The sequence below is a fragment of the Falco punctatus genome, assembly GCF_963210335.1.
Source record: "Falco punctatus genome assembly, chromosome: 8".
Taxonomy (NCBI): domain Eukaryota; kingdom Metazoa; phylum Chordata; class Aves; order Falconiformes; family Falconidae; genus Falco; species Falco punctatus.
Window position 1 is genome coordinate 5,645,226 of NC_137588.1, and position 16,328 is coordinate 5,661,553.

General features: G+C 41.3%; 1 protein-coding gene across 6 annotated transcripts in view; it reads right to left on the bottom strand.

The window, feature by feature from the left end:
- Nucleotides 1-16,328, bottom strand: part of DIP2A (disco interacting protein 2 homolog A) — a gene marked incomplete at its 3' end in the record, with an annotated part of 122,215 nt that overhangs the window by 24,683 nt on the left and 81,204 nt on the right. For all 6 annotated transcript variants that reach the window (XR_013930254.1, XR_013930255.1, XM_080400721.1 and 3 more), the window contains 7 exons: nucleotides 15,906-16,008; nucleotides 14,163-14,227; nucleotides 13,750-13,843; nucleotides 13,179-13,298; nucleotides 11,649-11,763; nucleotides 10,389-10,528; nucleotides 1,072-1,208 (listed from right to left, as the gene is read on the bottom strand). Coding sequence is in view for 4 of the 6 variants with exons in the window: in XM_080400721.1 (XP_080256847.1) it covers nucleotides 1,072-1,208; nucleotides 10,389-10,528; nucleotides 11,649-11,763; nucleotides 13,179-13,298; nucleotides 13,750-13,843; nucleotides 14,163-14,227; nucleotides 15,906-16,008 (774 nt within the window). The remainder of the gene's footprint in view (nucleotides 1-1,071; nucleotides 1,209-10,388; nucleotides 10,529-11,648; nucleotides 11,764-13,178; nucleotides 13,299-13,749; nucleotides 13,844-14,162; nucleotides 14,228-15,905; nucleotides 16,009-16,328) is intronic.

Below are 16,328 nucleotides of genomic sequence, written 5' to 3' on the forward strand. Positions count from 1 at the left end.
ATTGCACAAACACCACCTATCAGAAACTTAGAGAAAGTCAAGTTTGTTGCAATTACGGGACCACCACCTTCAATGGAGAAAGAGAGCGAAAGCATTAAGCTCATCAGCAAGTTCCTCCCACCTGCCAAGGTGGTTTCCTTGCCTTCCCCTCACCCCCCACCTCTTCCATTACAGCAGGTTTCTCACTGCTCTCTCACTAGCTAAGGACCGTGCTGAAAGCCAAGCTGTTTGAAGTGTTGAGGCTTGGCAAGCCGAGAGAGAAGAGCTTTTATTTGAAAGAGAAGACTATGGTCAGCATTTCTTTCATCTCTCAGGTAGAACTCCATACTTCAGCCAGGTCTTCACACTGCTGCCCAGTGTAACACTACTGTGTGTGTGATTCCCAAAGGACTTATGCTCCTTTCTTGCCAGAAACGGAAAACATGAAATTGGGGCGCCACTGTGAGGAAAAATCTGGGCAGAAAGATCACTTTTGCTTTACTGTGACAAACTACAAGGCTTATGACTGCTAATGCTGTATCATCCTTACTGTCTCTTCTTCCATATACCTAGGAACATAATGTCATACATCCCACAGCAAACTAGTGTTCTAAGCATTACAGCAGATCACCAATACAGTTCATTTTGAAAAGCACGTACTTTTTGCAATACACAGAGGAAACTTTTAGAACTAAATTACTGCATCTTCACAAATACATTTTAGTTGTATTTGGAAGAAGCTCGCAAATATCAGACCTACTTCGAACTCTACATCTCAAGCTGCGCACCAATAAACTTGAAATGTCTTCAGGTTAACTTTGCATAAGACTGCTGTGTTAATGCAGAACCAAGATGAATTACAATGCTAACACAGGCACCACACTGGATTGCAGAGTATGCAAGCAGCTAGTTGAGTGCTGATGGTAGTTTGGATTTTTGGTTTTAAGAGACAGAATTTCACATTCTGATAGAGAATGAAGCAAAGTGTATTTGGCAGGGCTTTTTCTAATAAAATTGGAGGTTTAAGGAACAAATAAGTTTATTTGCAAGAAGAAACACTAGAAATTTAACAATGAAAAGAGAAATACAAACCTCAAACACATTCTTGGTGATTCCAACAAGGCCGAAATATGCCATGCCAGTTGCACCTGAATTCACACATATTTCTCCAACCTCATCGGCTTTACACAGATACGGAGTCCCATCCACCTTCACAACACACACGTTTGCTAAAGGGAGAGGAAGAACACAGAATCACAGCATTGGTATGCAGCAGCGGCTGACACAGAAGTTGCTTCGCCACTGACAGGCAGATGAAGGTTTTGGTATCAATTATCTACCAGTTACAGCAGAAACACAGCATGCAAGAGAGCTTCATCCATCTTTTTGACAGCCTGTGTAATGTGTTCTCCAAGAGGAAAGATGCAAGTTTGCAAATGCAATTATTTTTTCCTTACAGTGCTTTACAGCCTCATATCAGCTGCACTGAATCCAAAACCATACCAACTGCTTCTCAACACGAAGGCAGATGGCTTGATCAAGTACAAGCACATATGAAAATAAAGAGGAAAAACAAGAAGATAGCATTTACAGACCTACCATTCATTTTATTTATTGCACACTTTGGTATTCATAGCATCACCCCTTAAGCTACATGAGAAACACATTAGAAATGGAGAAAAACAAAGCTATTTTACTCTCTCACTGTCAGGTCAATGATTTTTCTGCACTATGTCCCATCTTCTTTTAAAGCAGGACAGTCTGCCAACTATTATTTGGAGAACACAGACAACTTAGGTCAGAGTTATCCCTTACTGAACTTACTCCTGTCACTGCACATTCTCTCTTCACTATCCCCAGTTTGACGATGACCTTCAGCTCATTAAAAGGACTACATTTCATGAAGGTCCTACTGCTATTACCCTTCATCAGTTTTCTTCTGAAATCTCTTAAGTCTTCCTACACTTTATCTTATTTTTAATCAAGGATATACAGACTTGCAAACCAGCTATTACACTGAACTTTGCTCTGGCCACCGGCTATATTTACTTTTGAAGCCACTGTTTTCTGAGCGGTTTCTCTGGCTAAGCAGAGCCCTTGTTTAAGTAGTCTGGATTTGTCCTTTCCTAGGCTGAAAGGGAAAGGAAAAAGGATATGGAGGCAGAAGACATGATGAAGCAAGAAGTTTAGCTTAGCACTTAAGACTCAAGATTAGCAAGGAAACCAAAATGGCTACCTGGGTCAATATAAAATAAACGCAGCCTTTGAAAAATAATGCAGACTGTGCCATAAATGTTCTGCCCTTTCCCACTGCATCTGCTTCCAACACAGATTAGAGTACTTTGTGGTCAATGCACACTATATTAAAGACAAGAAAACAGCCAAGAAACACCCGAGGTATCAGGAAGTTGGTTTATTTTAATCAGTTCCTTTGGAATGTTCTGGCCATGGAACACAAATCAGATCGGAAGCCCAGATGAAGCTTGCAACAGCCATTATGAAAGACTGTATCACTGTTTTCTAATTTAGCCAATCTTAAATGATATACAGGTAGCCCTTAGTTTTACCACTGTCCAACTAGCAGGAAGAGGAATCACAAATTCCTTTAATACTACTAATACATGATAAAGCCAGCGCCACTGCAAGCACGGACCAAGAACTCTGCTGGCAGAACAGGTTCATAGGCGCATTTTCAAATCTCAGAGAAGTATTCAGTTCTCAGCAACTTAGGTCTGAACAGGAGAGACAATAATTCACCCTACCAATAGATCAACCTGTAGATTACCTTGGTTTTATAAAAAATATCTATCAGAACAACTAGCGTTAATGAATAAAATGTTTGGAATCATGCAATGATAACCTTTGGTGACCAAATAAGGAGATGACACTCAAATTCTGGTACAGGTTGTTGTGGTTTAACCGCGGCACATGTGGAAAGATTATGTCCATCAACCAGGTGAACACATTTACTACTTGGTTGCTTTTTTGCTGGGATAATGGGGCTAATAGTTTAGAGCTGGCAGGTCGGGGAGCCACGCAGCTGGATCACTCCCTAAAGAAGGGGGCACTGACAAGGCAATTGGAAAAGGACCGTTGCGGTTTAACCCCGGCCAGCAGCCAAGCACCACGGCTGGCTGATCGCTGCTCGGGAACTGGCTGGGCATCAGTCAGCAGTGGCGAGCAGCTGTATTGTGCATCACTTGTTTTTCTTTCTCCCCTTCCCTTTGCATTTTATCCTTTCCCCTTACCCTTTCACTATAACTTTGATCGTCATTATTGTTAATATTGTTCTTTCATTTTTATTCTGTTTTAATTAGTAAATTGTTCTTTTAACCCTCAAGTAAAACCCTCAAGTTTTACACTCCTTTCCGATTTTCCTCCCCATCCCTCTGGGTGCGAGGACAGGGAGTGAGCAGCTGTGTGGAGCTTAGTTGCTGGCCGGGGTTACACCATGACACAGGTCCAAGTCGGAACTAGAAGAGTTTCAGTTGCTGAAAATCATACGTATCAACTAGAAGGTTGAAGTTAAATTATACTGTATGAACTATATCAGTTAGTCATGAAAAAAAAAAATACATTTTGCAATTCAGGAGGAAAAGCTGGAAGAAAAGGCCATTTAAAACTTAATGGTAAATCGAAACAGAATAAATAGTTTATTACCACAGGAAATAACTTGAGTTAATCGCAAAACTTTTAAGCAATGATGCAGAGATAAGTGTTAATAACTAGAGAAAGCACACCAATTTGCAGGCATACACAAATGCTGCAGTCCTCAACTCATTCACAAACATGGAAAACCCAACAGATTAGCCTACAGTCCCAAAATGATGCTCCATCCATGAAACCCAAGGACAATCCTATCACCCTGATCAAGTAAGAAAAAATACTTACCAGTAACCAATGTATGATACAGGTAGTCTACACGTACATTCTAACAGCAGGCAGAGTTCTGCCCTGCCATGTGATACTGCAAGGTTTTCCTTTTGCAGTATCTGTAGAGCCTGTACTCTCGCTTCTCCTTCTTTTCCTGCTTCATGTGACATACAAGAGAGTGCATCTACCACCATTTCAGTCTCTCTCAACAGCATTGCATCTGAAAAAGAATTAGAGAGAAGGGAAAAGCAGATGGGACGGGAATGTACATGTGGACTACACATCACGAAGAACACTGATTACCTATAAGAAAGTTTTCTTTCTTCAAATGAGTCCACATGTACATTCTTATAGATGATGACGCTCAGCGGTTAAGCCCTGCCATGAGACTTCTGGCAGAGGATGAGAACCGTACTGTGCAAACAAATGACTGCACTGATGCCCTACCAAAGACTGGATTCAGCTTTGATGTTTCAAGACCAGCACAACATGATGTAAGAAGAATGTCCGAGGCCTGCACAGCAGGTGGCTACTACCAAAAAGCGCCTGATGAGTGTTAGGAAGTGCTCTCTTGTTCCACTTTCTCAGTTTCACAGTGGATCCTTACGCAACTGATATCCATTTGGACTGTTACTGTGTGCCAGCAGTGGAACTCCAGGATCTTCTTGTAGCAAGCAAGTCTTCCTAAAAGCCCTGAGTCCATGAGAAAAAAAACAAGAGGGCCCTCCTTGCACTACAGTCTTTAGTTAGAACTTCTGCTCTGGAGGATAAAGCCTTAGGAAAAGCACTAACAGGCCAGGATGTAATGCCTCTACCACCACTCTGGAAGGTATCTGCAGGGTTTCCAGAGAAACCTAATCTTTGAAGAAAGCAGCACATGGCCAGCGCAGGGACCTGAACCTTTCCCTGCTCCTCTGAGAAGGGCAATAGGCATAAAGCAGGTCAACTTCCCAGATAAGGATGCACAAGACTTTAGACCCTAGAGGTGGTCACACAAGCATGCAAAGCACAACAATTAAATTGGAAGCAAGCATCTCAGCACAAGTGTGCACACTGCCACAGATCTCCAGGAGAAGTTCTGCAGTGTTGCATTCTGTTGTGCCATCATGTGACAGACTGAAGCCAAGTGGAACATGCAGAACTGATGACTATGATAAATCCTAAGGACTGAGCAGGAATGAGGCACTGCTATCCCGCATTCACAACCTAAGGAAAAGTAATGAAAGCTTCACATAGTTGTTCTGTAACAACTCCTTTCACGAATCAGGCACCAAGATAAAGCAACCAGATTCCTCTGCAGTGAAGATGTATTTTAACAACTACCAGAACGTAGGTTAATGTTTGCTGAGACGCGGACAGAAGAAACAGTAACATCCCAGACATCCACAGGCTGGAGACAAAGTAAGCATTCTGCCATTTGAGAAATTCCGACCATCCTCCTTGAACTTCTGGGAAAAGTACGGAATACAGTCACAATCCGGAACTTGAAACTGTATATGCATGTTCATCTTGCAGAAGCCCAAGATCTGGCACCAACCCAAAGTTTTCTGCTGGAGTATAAAAAAGTAGCTGCTGCAGCAGTCCTATGAACCAGGCTTTGCATGATTAGGAGCTACAGGGACACAGATCTTCCGGATTAGAGTGGGTTACTCTCCTGTCGAGGAAAGAATGTGAGAAGGATCCCAGTAACAGAATAGAAATGCTTGGTCAGGAAGCAGCAGGGAGGCAAACTTAACTTGAATATCCCAAGTATCCATGTCCAGGTCCAAGCACAAGGTACAATAAGCTTCTAAGATGACAGATGACATATCACATCCCAGTTGATGTGACAGTTGGAGGCACAAAACAGGCAGAAGAAGAGAGGTTTGGTACTCTCCCTACCATCTTTATCAGCCCAATTTGAAAAAACAAACTGAAGACTGTTATGAGCCAAATATTGCTTTTCCCAGAGAAAAACCATGCAGAATAGCCCAAGGTGGTCAACAGGTGAGGCTAAACATCATCCCTCCATCAGCTGTGGAGAAGATTCCAGGGGAATGCATACAAGGTTCACTTTCAAGAATTCCCATGCTATCTTTGATGGGATGGGAAGATTTCTTCGTGGGTGCTTGCACTTCCCTGGTGGCTCTTGTGATTGGCATTCACGATAGATAACGAAAGTGAACAGCCGAGGCAACTGAAGTGAATGTGGCATCAAGAGTGGCCTGTGGGTTAAACAGCAGTGACGTAAGACGTGATCCTGGTGCTGAGGGGTCTGTTGAATAAGATCCCCTAAGCCGGTGGGCTCAGTGTCTCAGAACAAATAGCAGGATCTGAAGAAAAGGAGGGCAAAAGTGGACCTTTTAACCAGCTGGTTCCTGACTGATATACACCAGGGGTCTTCCAGGGTTATGAGATCAAAACCACTTGGCTTGACTGAACAAGCCTCAGCATGATTTACTAGTTCTTGGCTAGGAGACTACAAACGAAATTCAGAAATGTGAGCTTCTGTGTCCTAAGACGTTTGAAAGACTGGGCATGTAGCCCCTTTCAAGACCTTGAATGTTTTCAGTGGGGATCAGAAGACGGAACAAAGCCTTCAGGGATGGCACATGACTCAAATTAGGCCTTTGGTGAAAGCACAGCAATCTAAGGGAACAAAAAAAAAAAAAACAAAAAACCCAACCTACAAAACCAAAACCAGATAAAGAGCAAGACTCATCTGTCAGCAGAATAATTCAAGAGGGCAACTAACAAGAAAGGAAATGGTGGTATGTTCTCTCCTGTATGCCAAACATCACGTGAGAATGGACAAAGCACATCCTCCATGAATACTACACAGGAAAAAGCACAAATCTTACAAAGTAAGGCAAAAGTATATCCACTGTTAGAATGTACATGCAGGACTCACTTGAAAATAAGTCATTAATTTCCTTAATTTCTTTTCATTTGACACACATCTATAAATATCTGCTAGTGATTTTACTTGCTTCCTACTCTGGAAGCTTTTAACAATTTTAAATTTTCGATTTTTTTTTCTTTTTTTAGGAAACAGTCACAGGGAACAAAGTCATTGGATTCTTGTCTAGAAAAAACTGCATGTTCTGACCTAAGGAATGTACAGACAAATTTCTGCTAAAAACATACCTTCAGACCTGGAACTTTTATTATTAGGTCAAACTGAAGCTAATCTGCCCCATATAGGGATAGCCCAATGCTGAACACAGTTTTGAAAGAGTTAATGAATGAAGTTGCTCAACTTCTGCTTAACCTACAAGTAGTTTTGCCAGTTGCTACTGTATTTTAAAATAGCAATAGCCATCAATTACAAGTCATATCACTTCAAGGGACTAAATGGACACACAGTGGACTGTTCTCCCCTCACAAAATCTGACAAGTAACTTGATGTTTCTTACTAATGTATAGAAAGTCATAGTAGTCTTGTCAACTGTCTGTCAATGGCATCCTAAACCAGAAGGGTCTGTTAGATTTGCCAGACAATGCTCAGGCATTTGACAAAGGAAGAGGAGTTTTGACAAAGATTACCCAATTAAGCATTTAACAAGGACAGGGACATGTTTTTCATTAATGACTGCGAAGAGGAAGGTGAAATTACTTACCCACAAACAAACAGGTAATTCTTCCAACATCATAAGGTACACTTGAACCTGCCCCTGAGCAAATGCACTACGGAAGATTACCCAAGGGGACTTACAGCTGTAATGGCTGAACACGAAGCGTAGCTTAAGGTGCAACACAACTGTAGGCTGCTTTGCGCCTTAGTGTAGTCAAGCACACTGCCCAGACAGCAAGCCTACAGCGAAGCCAGGAGGATCTCCATGTGATAAATTGATCCAAAGGAAGATTTTAATTGATCCTGCATCAAATACCACTTTTTTAAACTCTCAAAAACCAGACGACCATCAAGTTCAACCTTAGCCAGTTCACCAAAGGATCCATGACTACCTGAAGGGCATGCAAACTTATTCCCTCTTGTTCCTGTGACTAACCCAGGATCTGTGTAGAAGACTGGGAGCACAGCCAAATTTCAGTGGGGTTTAAAGGGGTCATCAGTAGTGTGAACAGCCGAACCAGGCAGCAGTGGTAGACCATGCCACCTGTAATCTCACTGAAGTGGAAAAATGACCATTCTGTTGAGACACAGAAGCCAGTCACAGCTGACCTGGGTCTTTGCAGACAAGTGTAACCATCTGAATTTGAACACTCAGGTGAAGCAATTCAGAAGCCATTAAAACCACACTCATCTTTTTAAAATTTTTTTCCCTGCACTCATGTTTTCACACTGAGGCCACACAACAAAGCAGTCATTACCCTCAATGGCTGTATTCACATTGGCCTGCCCTTAACAAACTTACTTCCTAGAGCATTAAGTTGAAGTAGAAGTTATTTTGCTGTAAATTACCCAGCCCATCTATCTTGTCTCAGATCCACAATGCTATAGTATGCTCAAAGATCAAGAGCAGAAAAGAGAGATGGTGATCTAATTAATTGCCACAGCAAAGAGGACACAAGGATTTTTCACAGACCTACCCAGATACCACCTGCCTGAGGGTGCCTGGCACACTAAACTCCAGCAGGATCTGCAGAATACATACAGTTCTATGAACACATCTAGGAATGTATTAAAACTCACTGGCTGGTCACAAAGTCCTTGCTCCCAGAACATTTTTAGTATCTTGTCTACCTAGAAGGTCACAATACAGATGTTCAATTCTCTGCAGTTAAATACGTATGTTGGACATGAATCCCCCCAGGAACAGCTCCTTCCCCTTTATTTTGGTATGAAGTGCAGAGCTTCTACTTAAGTTGTTATTAGTAGCAGGAGTAAGATCTGAATGTGAATTGAAGTTCAGCAAGAATAACCGATCCACCAACCTTACTGGTTGCAAAGTGGTTCTGGGAGCAATGAGGAAAATGAACAAGATCAGTACCACTTTCTACATGACGGCTGAAATTTTTATCACCAGACTGGAAAGGTGTCTGCCTCCTTACTCGTATCGAGGGCCTTGATGTGTGGAGAAGAGCTGGTTGCTGAAATAGCACAAGATGGCTCCCCACCCTCACCCTGAGTATAGCTCTACAGAGAGGAGGGCTTGGGAACCCTCCTCTCTTATTCTTACTGGGACCAAGAACAGCAAAGCCACAGGTGCCAAGGGCATGGCCAGAACAAATCAGGTTCTTTGTTCATTACATAGTAAACCTGAAGGGGTAAGGAGAATTCCAGACAATCTGTCTCTCATCCTCTCCAAGCACACCTAACCCAGGTCAGGACAGGGCCTGAAGCTAGCAAAGCTACCTCTGACAGACAGTGCCAGGGAACGTTACACTACCAACCTAAGTGTTGCAATCTTCACTTCTGGAGTAGATGGCCCTAAGTGGTCTTTCAGGACACAGATCCCAGTCAACGTCCAGAGCCCTAGGTCTAGTTTGGCACCCTAACTTTATTAATCTTCTTCAGAGTGCTCTCCTCTCCAAGTAGGGCATGACTTAGCAGCCCCGCCTCAAAAGAGAACAGGAAAGAGACAAAGTCTCTTTGCTTCAGGCCACTTAACGGGCTGGGGAACAATACCCATATCTACCCACTTTAGGAAGCCCAGTGTTGCACACAGTGGCCTCGCGGTGACATCAAACAGCTCCCTCAGCACTCACAGGTGAATCCCATCAGGGCCCATGGACTTGTGCACGTGCAGTTTCCTTAAGTATTCCTTAACTTCAGCTCTTCTACCAAGGGGATGTCTTCCTTGCTGAGGACTCTGGGTTTGTCCTGTTTGGAGAAAAGGAGGCTGAGGGGCGACCTCATTGCTCTCTACAGCTTCCTGAGGAGGGGACACGGAGAGGGAGGTGCTGATCTCCCTGGCATCCAGCGATAGGACATGCGGGAATGGTTCAAAGCTGTGCTAGGAGAGGTTTAGACTGGACATTAGGAAGCATTTCTTTGCCAAGAGGGTGGCCACTCACTGGAACAGGCTTCCGAGAGAGGTGGTCAATGCCCCAAGCCTGCTGGTGTTTAAGAGACATTTGGACAATGCCCTTAATAACGTGCTTTAACTTTTGGTCAGCCCTGAATTGGTCAGGCAGTCGGACTAGATAGATCATTGCAGGTCCCTTCCAACAAAACACTAAATTCCATTTCATTCTAACGCGTGGACTGTCACTTCTGGATCAAACACAGTATTTCTTACCACACTTCACGTTTTGTTTTGTCCTGCTGTATTTGTCATTACACAGCTGTATGTCAGCACTAATGCTAACCAGTGAAAAAGAAAACAACTCTGCAGGCCAGCCAATAGCGTCCACCCATACCAAAACGTGTGGTCATTCAAATTTATCGTGGATTAACCTCTACTGAAAACATTGAATAATCCAGTTGAGACAGTACTTAATCGTCACGCGTTTAGGTAATGCATCAAAACGTAAGTCATACTACCTTAACGGCACTTACAATTTGACATTTTTATTTATTTCACCAGCACAAGTATAAAATAGTAGATAACTCTCGTGGAGTATGCTTAAACCTACATGAAATGCTTTCTTACCTCCAGGCATAATCTGACCAACATCCTGCACAGTTAACACTGACAGCTTCTCTTCTGTATCCACTCTTATCACGCCGAAACTCAGACAATTCATAGACAGCACTGCTTTTCCTGGAGGAGGCCCACCCAGTTCTGGAGGTCTGAAAACAGAAAGTCAAATCAGGTATGAATCAACAAACCAATGGCAATATGGCCATCAAAAATAGCATGTGAGTCTCTCAGGCTTGTTAAGGTTAAGAGAAATAACGGTTTCTTGTTTTAAACAGAGTTCAAGACTGGTAATATATTTTAACTAGATGAAAAAAGAGCTATCACAAAACATCACATAGCTTCCTTGCACTCTAAAATGTTACAGAGAAGGTTTAGTTCTATTATGGGCAAAGAAGTGTCAAGAATAAGCATTTGAAGGCTGATTTTTCAAAACACCAGGAAAAATTACCAAGTGTTTGAAGGGCTTGACACCTCTTACTCTAAGCAGAATTGACTGAGGACCAACAACTCCATTTTGTGTAACTGTTCAACTTTCAGGAAGGAACAGAGCAAAAGATTCCAGGTGCTGCTGTAAAAAATAGGTAAGCACACCTCTTTAAAACTAGGAAATGTCAGTCCTCCCATCAGAGAAAGTACTTTCCAAAATCTCAAACTTTTTTGTTTCAAGTTTTCTTAAATTGTTTTTCTGAAAAAGCACATTTTGATCAAAAACCACCATAAAAAAATTCCAGCATATTCGATCCGTATGTCTACTAATAATCAAAGTATTTCCTTTTTTTCAGAGCACCCCTTGCTATCCCCAGAAATTCAATGGTATTTTTCAGTCCAGTTACAAATATTATTTTCTTTCTTTAGCCCCCTGTTTACAAGACATTGTATATAAGCAATTGAAGATTCAGCATCATCATCTTCCTCCCAAATAAGTAACAGTCTTGATTTTTGGGGTATTTTATAAAGGTCTTCCAGCAACATCAGTGAGGATGAGACCTCTTTTTCCCAAGCAGTAAAAAAAACCCAACCCAGCCCAAACCCAAAACTCTTATGACTGACTACTTTTAGGAAATATTAAACTTTTTAAAGCAAAACCAAACAAAACCCATCCATCCTTCGGTGAGGGAGATACCTGCAAGCCTCAGACTTCCTCTGTCTGGGTCTTTGGGCACCTTTATGCAGAAAATGGTCTTTTCTGACTAACATTTTAACGTTTCAATAGTCAGATACGTTTCAATAGTCAAGAAATGCAGTTCACTTCTCAGAAAAGAGAATTACCTGCGAATAGCAACAGTTAGTGCCTCAGAAGAACTAGCACAGGGGCAGATTACTTCTGGCCTCAAGCCTCTGGACTGAAATACATTCAGGAATGCATCACATGAAGATATTGACCCTAAAAAGAACAATCGCACAACTAGAAACATTTCACCAAAGCTTGAGCCGTAGGATTTCCAAGTTTACACTTAGCTCAGCTACACAAATATGGTTGTACCTGCGCATAAAACCAATATACTTTTAAACTGTCTAAAAGACATTCCAGCCTATTACTATGTGTTACAATTTGGAGAAAAAACAACTGCATACTCTCTTCTCTGGGAGCGCTCTGTAACACTTAACTTTATGGACAGTCCTTCAGCAATCACAGTATTTTGTCACTAAGGGTAACTGTATCTGTCAGTTTCCTATATAGCTCCTATATGAGTGTTTCTCACAGAGGTCACAGAACCAAAGCGTTTAGAAATTAACATCAAATGCTTCTGACATATCTTCAGTTCAGAACTCTAACTGGCCTTTAGCACTCAGCCCAAAATGCAAGAGGCTACCTCATCATCTACAGCTTTGTATTGCACCAGTTGTGGCACAGCAGCATATAACACGAACCAGCAAACTTCACTGATTATATGACATCCTACGTATCATTTCGTGCCAATTCATGTAAGAGTACAGCACTGATGAAAGTATGAAGTTGAAAAAAACATGAATTTACACAGAAGTGCAAACAGCAATGAAAAAGCAGCAGCATCACTAGCTTACAAACAGCATCTCATTATAGAATGAACTGCCTAACTTTGCAAGCATCAGCTCTGAAACAATGCTTACAGCAAATACAATCATAGCAAGACTATTTCAAGCTTTCACCTTCTGCCAGCACCTTGCTGACCTCTCATCACGCAACTCCAAGGAACCTGAAATACTATTGATTTTCTGGTGTATGAGAACAGCAAAACTAAGCAACTAAGGTACGTATATTCTTGCCTCTTGCAAAAAAAAAAAAAACAAACCAAAAAAAACCCCAACCCTCCCAGCTGCTTTCTCAAATTACTGTAAACCACCACCATACAATTGGCAGAAAAAGGCAAGAACCTACCGCATATTCTAGTTAATAGTTGTCATGGTTTTGAGTTAAGGCTGTGATTGCTCCCATTTTTATGTCCTTGCACATGATTGAGACAAGCCCTAGGGTCACGTACAGAATCAGACAAACTGCAACTCAAAGATTTTATGTCTACATGCAATACATGAGCAACTACTTTGAAACTGGCATTACAATTTACTTGAAATTTTAAAAGCCTCTTTCAAATCACATTGCCTACTACTCCTTCTATGAAGAACAGATCCTTCAGAACAATTTCTGTGGAAGTTTTGCTCCAGTGTCCTTGGCAAAGAAATATTGCTGCTGTCTGTTTTGCTGAGGACGAACTATAGCCAGTGCTGCTGAGATCCTACAGTCCAGATCCAAAGATCTGTGATTTACAGCGTGCTTCAGCTCACCTTGGACCGACACTCAGAAAACGCATCCATACTCACATGGATTAGCTCCATCTGCCACTATTAACATTCGTAAAGAGCTCAGACTGACATCTCTCTGATCCCTCTGAGCCAAAAGTGACCAGTGCATATCACGTGACTTCACTACTGCTACACGGGCTGAAAGTAAAAAAAATGATTATGGTGTGTGTGCAGAACAAAACAAAGTCCAATTATAAATGCATATAAATATTTTTGTGTATTTACGTAAATTTATGAAACAAATACAACTGCCAAATATTTAACTAATATGACGTGTATACTCAACGTCTCCAGATGGACTTGATTATAGAATTTAAATGTTTGGTATAAATTCAAATACTGAGATAAGAAACACAGTTTCTTTAAAAGTCTATCAGAAGAAGCCATCAATGTCACTCATCAATGAATCTATCAGTACATGTAACACTGAAATGGAGTCCCCAGTTGCTAAAGATGTGGCAGAGAAAGTTATCTGGATAAACAGCAGTGGCCTCAGTTTAGAGCAGACATTTTACACAAACTAATTATTTTTATTTTTTTTTAAATCATACAAAAAGAGATGGGTTAAGTAAAAATCCTTTAAGGTTACCTTTGTATGAGCAGACTTTCTGTATCCAGGAAAGTGGATTAACCTTCATTAATGCATAGGGAATACTGATGACATGCATCCTGTTCATAACACTCTATCAGAAAAATATTTAAAAATAAACTTTCAGGTCGTTCAAAGAACACCCAACATGTACCAACACTTTAAAAAAAAACCACCAAAAAATTCATTACAGCTACAATGTAACTCTTACATGTAATTGTTAGTGAAAACTATGTGACTTAGTAAAAACATAAGCTATGTCTGTGCAGTCTGTTATTGAAAAAGTAACACTTTATTCTGAAAAAAATAAATACTGAAACATAAACAGAGTTTATAACCTCATTCTGATACCAGCACTCTACCCCTGAGAGAAGCAACTTGCTGCAGTTCTTTCCATTCATTCAAATACTCACCGTTAACACTCCATGCCAAAGACCAGCATCTCTTTTGAAATCCAAGACATTTGTTAGCGTTTCAGCTGAAAGCAAAGGAAAAACTATCAGACTTAAGAAGCGTATTTATGAAAATATTTAAACACCCAAAATATTTGTTAAAGCAACTATGAAACTTCCAGCACTACTAAGAAATCAAAGTTACGTTGCCATGCTTCTTGTCTATAACACACAGACTGCTTAAGCTGCAAGTGTCTTATTTTTCTTACAACAATCATCTTTATATTATGATAACAGATTAGATTGTTACAAGGTATACTGGGTATGGCTTACACAGAGCACAAACCTTGTGACAGCGTCTCTAGCGTGTGGCAATAGCTTTGAAAAATGAACATACAAGAGGACAAGAGAATTCAGTGCCCTCTGTGAAGATCGAAAATGTTAATGGCCAGTAACATGTTACTCCGCAATTGTCTGAATTAACACGTGTGGACCCCTTTGGTCCATAACTAGTTGCCATCATCCTTTCAGGATTCAGGAATCACTGTACAATCCTTTACCTACAAGCTGGGTGCACTGCCCCCTCTCCTGGCACGGTTCTTGTAGTCGGCAGCTGTGATGGGAAGGTGTGCCAAAATGAAAACGGGAGAGTCCTCTTTGGTAAGTGAAAAGAATACAGACACCTCACTGTGAAAACCTCTTTTACCCTATCATACTACTTACGTGGACTTGAAAGCACTACCAGGCATAAACCGGTTGCCCAAATGAGGAAGGAAAGAACCCCACAAGTGCAAGAGAGGACAGTTAGCAACTGTTTGCAGCCTGCTCATGCCCTCAGATGCAGTACCTACAATCACAGACCTAGTGTAAGTAATCGGACCACGTGACTTGCACTGGGACTTCCAGTGATCTAGGCAGGCAGGGTTATCAAAGGTGCAAGAGCAGTAAGGCCAAGCAAGTTGGGGTGGTTTTCAATAGGGTAACTCGGACTTTCTTGATCAAGCCTGTCTTTCGGGGGTCAAGTCACACTCCGAGGAATCACAAAAGTAGAAGAGTTGTAAGGCCTATGATGCATATTACATCCCACCGAGTCATTACTGGGTTTCAAGTCAGGACTTCCAAAGGCCTTCCCTTTGGTCAATAACCGCAACTCTTCCCCCAAAGAGGTAAGAAGCTGCATAACTGACACCAGCCTGTCTGCACGGCACACCAGTCTGCACTGTTAGAGCTGCTACAACTGCAACGGGCAGCATCCAATGCTCTTCAAAGAGATCCAAGCTACCCAAATGGCCTCCAGGATCAATTTCTGCGGGGAGGGCTCTTCAACTCCACACGTGGGCATCTCAAACTGGCCTACTCACGACTTCTTAAAGTGGCCAGTGTGTTCAAAAGGCATTAGGGAGGGCAAACCAGATTTGTAGCAAAGCTGTTTTCAAGATGATGAAAAAAAAAATCAGTATAGCTCTTATCACCAACTAACAAATTTATGAAGACTGAAACATCCAAACGTCTGAATAAAATTGGTAAGGATCTTAGGTTAAAAAAATGTTAATACATTATGATTATGGTTTCAAAACTGGCTTCTTATTTTCCTTCACATAGCATACCAATTTTGAATGCGCAAGTTTGTCTTCCCCTTTGCAGTCAAAGCTACTACTGCTTATCTAAAGTTCTTTTAAGACACTAAACATGACTTTGCAGCATAAATTGTCGGAATATTCAAAGTTATGAGTATCATTTTAAAGCTGTACCTATCTAACTTACCTTCTGAATAACCACATGCCTGCGTCAATGCATGACAGTGTGCCAGCATGGAAGCATGAGATATAGTAATGCCCACTGTGCTGCCCTCTTTACTTGTTTTGTACTGAAAAAAGAAAGTTTACATATGCGTTAGAATAACACCAAAATGTAGAAAATTTATAGTTCTGAACTGAAAGGACATTTTATTACAAAAATGAAGCAAGCTTCTTAAAAAAAATCAAAAAGCTACATAAAGAATACATTTGTGTTCAGGGAACACAGTACTATCATATGAAATCTGACTGTTTCTCTACTCCAATTAAACAGATCATCTCGGATCCAAAAACGCCAATAATCCCCAATCTTCAATTTGATCCAACACAACCACTCAAATGACAGTTTGCCTGGCAACCCTAAGGAAGCATTCTTGTTCCACAGTTAAAA